At 60.5% G+C, this 200-nt stretch overlaps 1 protein-coding gene across 1 annotated transcript in view; it reads left to right on the top strand.

Moving 5' to 3' along the window:
* Positions 1–182, top strand: part of NECAB2 (N-terminal EF-hand calcium binding protein 2) — a gene marked incomplete at both ends in the record, with an annotated part of 33,979 nt that extends 33,797 nt beyond the window's left edge. Inside the window, one exon of the mRNA XM_009865397.1 lies at positions 126–182. Coding sequence (XP_009863699.1) covers positions 126–182 — 57 coding nt within the window. The remainder of the gene's footprint in view (positions 1–125) is intronic.
* Between the last annotated feature and the right edge of the window lie 18 nt (positions 183–200).

The following is a 200-nucleotide window of genomic DNA, read 5'->3' as shown; positions in this document are numbered from 1 at the left end:
TGTGTCAGGGACATTTGGCTGTGCTGGGAGCCCAGGGAGCTATTGCAGTGGGGCCTGACAGGAGGGCACGAAAGTACAAAAGGCTTTCTGAGCTGTGCCGTTTTCTGAGCCTCCCCTTTTCCCAGACCCTCTGGTTTGACCTGCATCAGCGGCTGTCGGACAGCGAGAGCACGGCTTGCACGGTGAGAGTGCCCGGCCCC

Source organism: Apaloderma vittatum, unplaced genomic scaffold, assembly GCF_000703405.1.
Source record: "Apaloderma vittatum isolate BGI_N311 unplaced genomic scaffold, ASM70340v1 scaffold16392, whole genome shotgun sequence".
Lineage (NCBI taxonomy): Eukaryota > Metazoa > Chordata > Aves > Trogoniformes > Trogonidae > Apaloderma > Apaloderma vittatum.
This window is presented reverse-complemented; position numbering and strand designations above follow the sequence as displayed.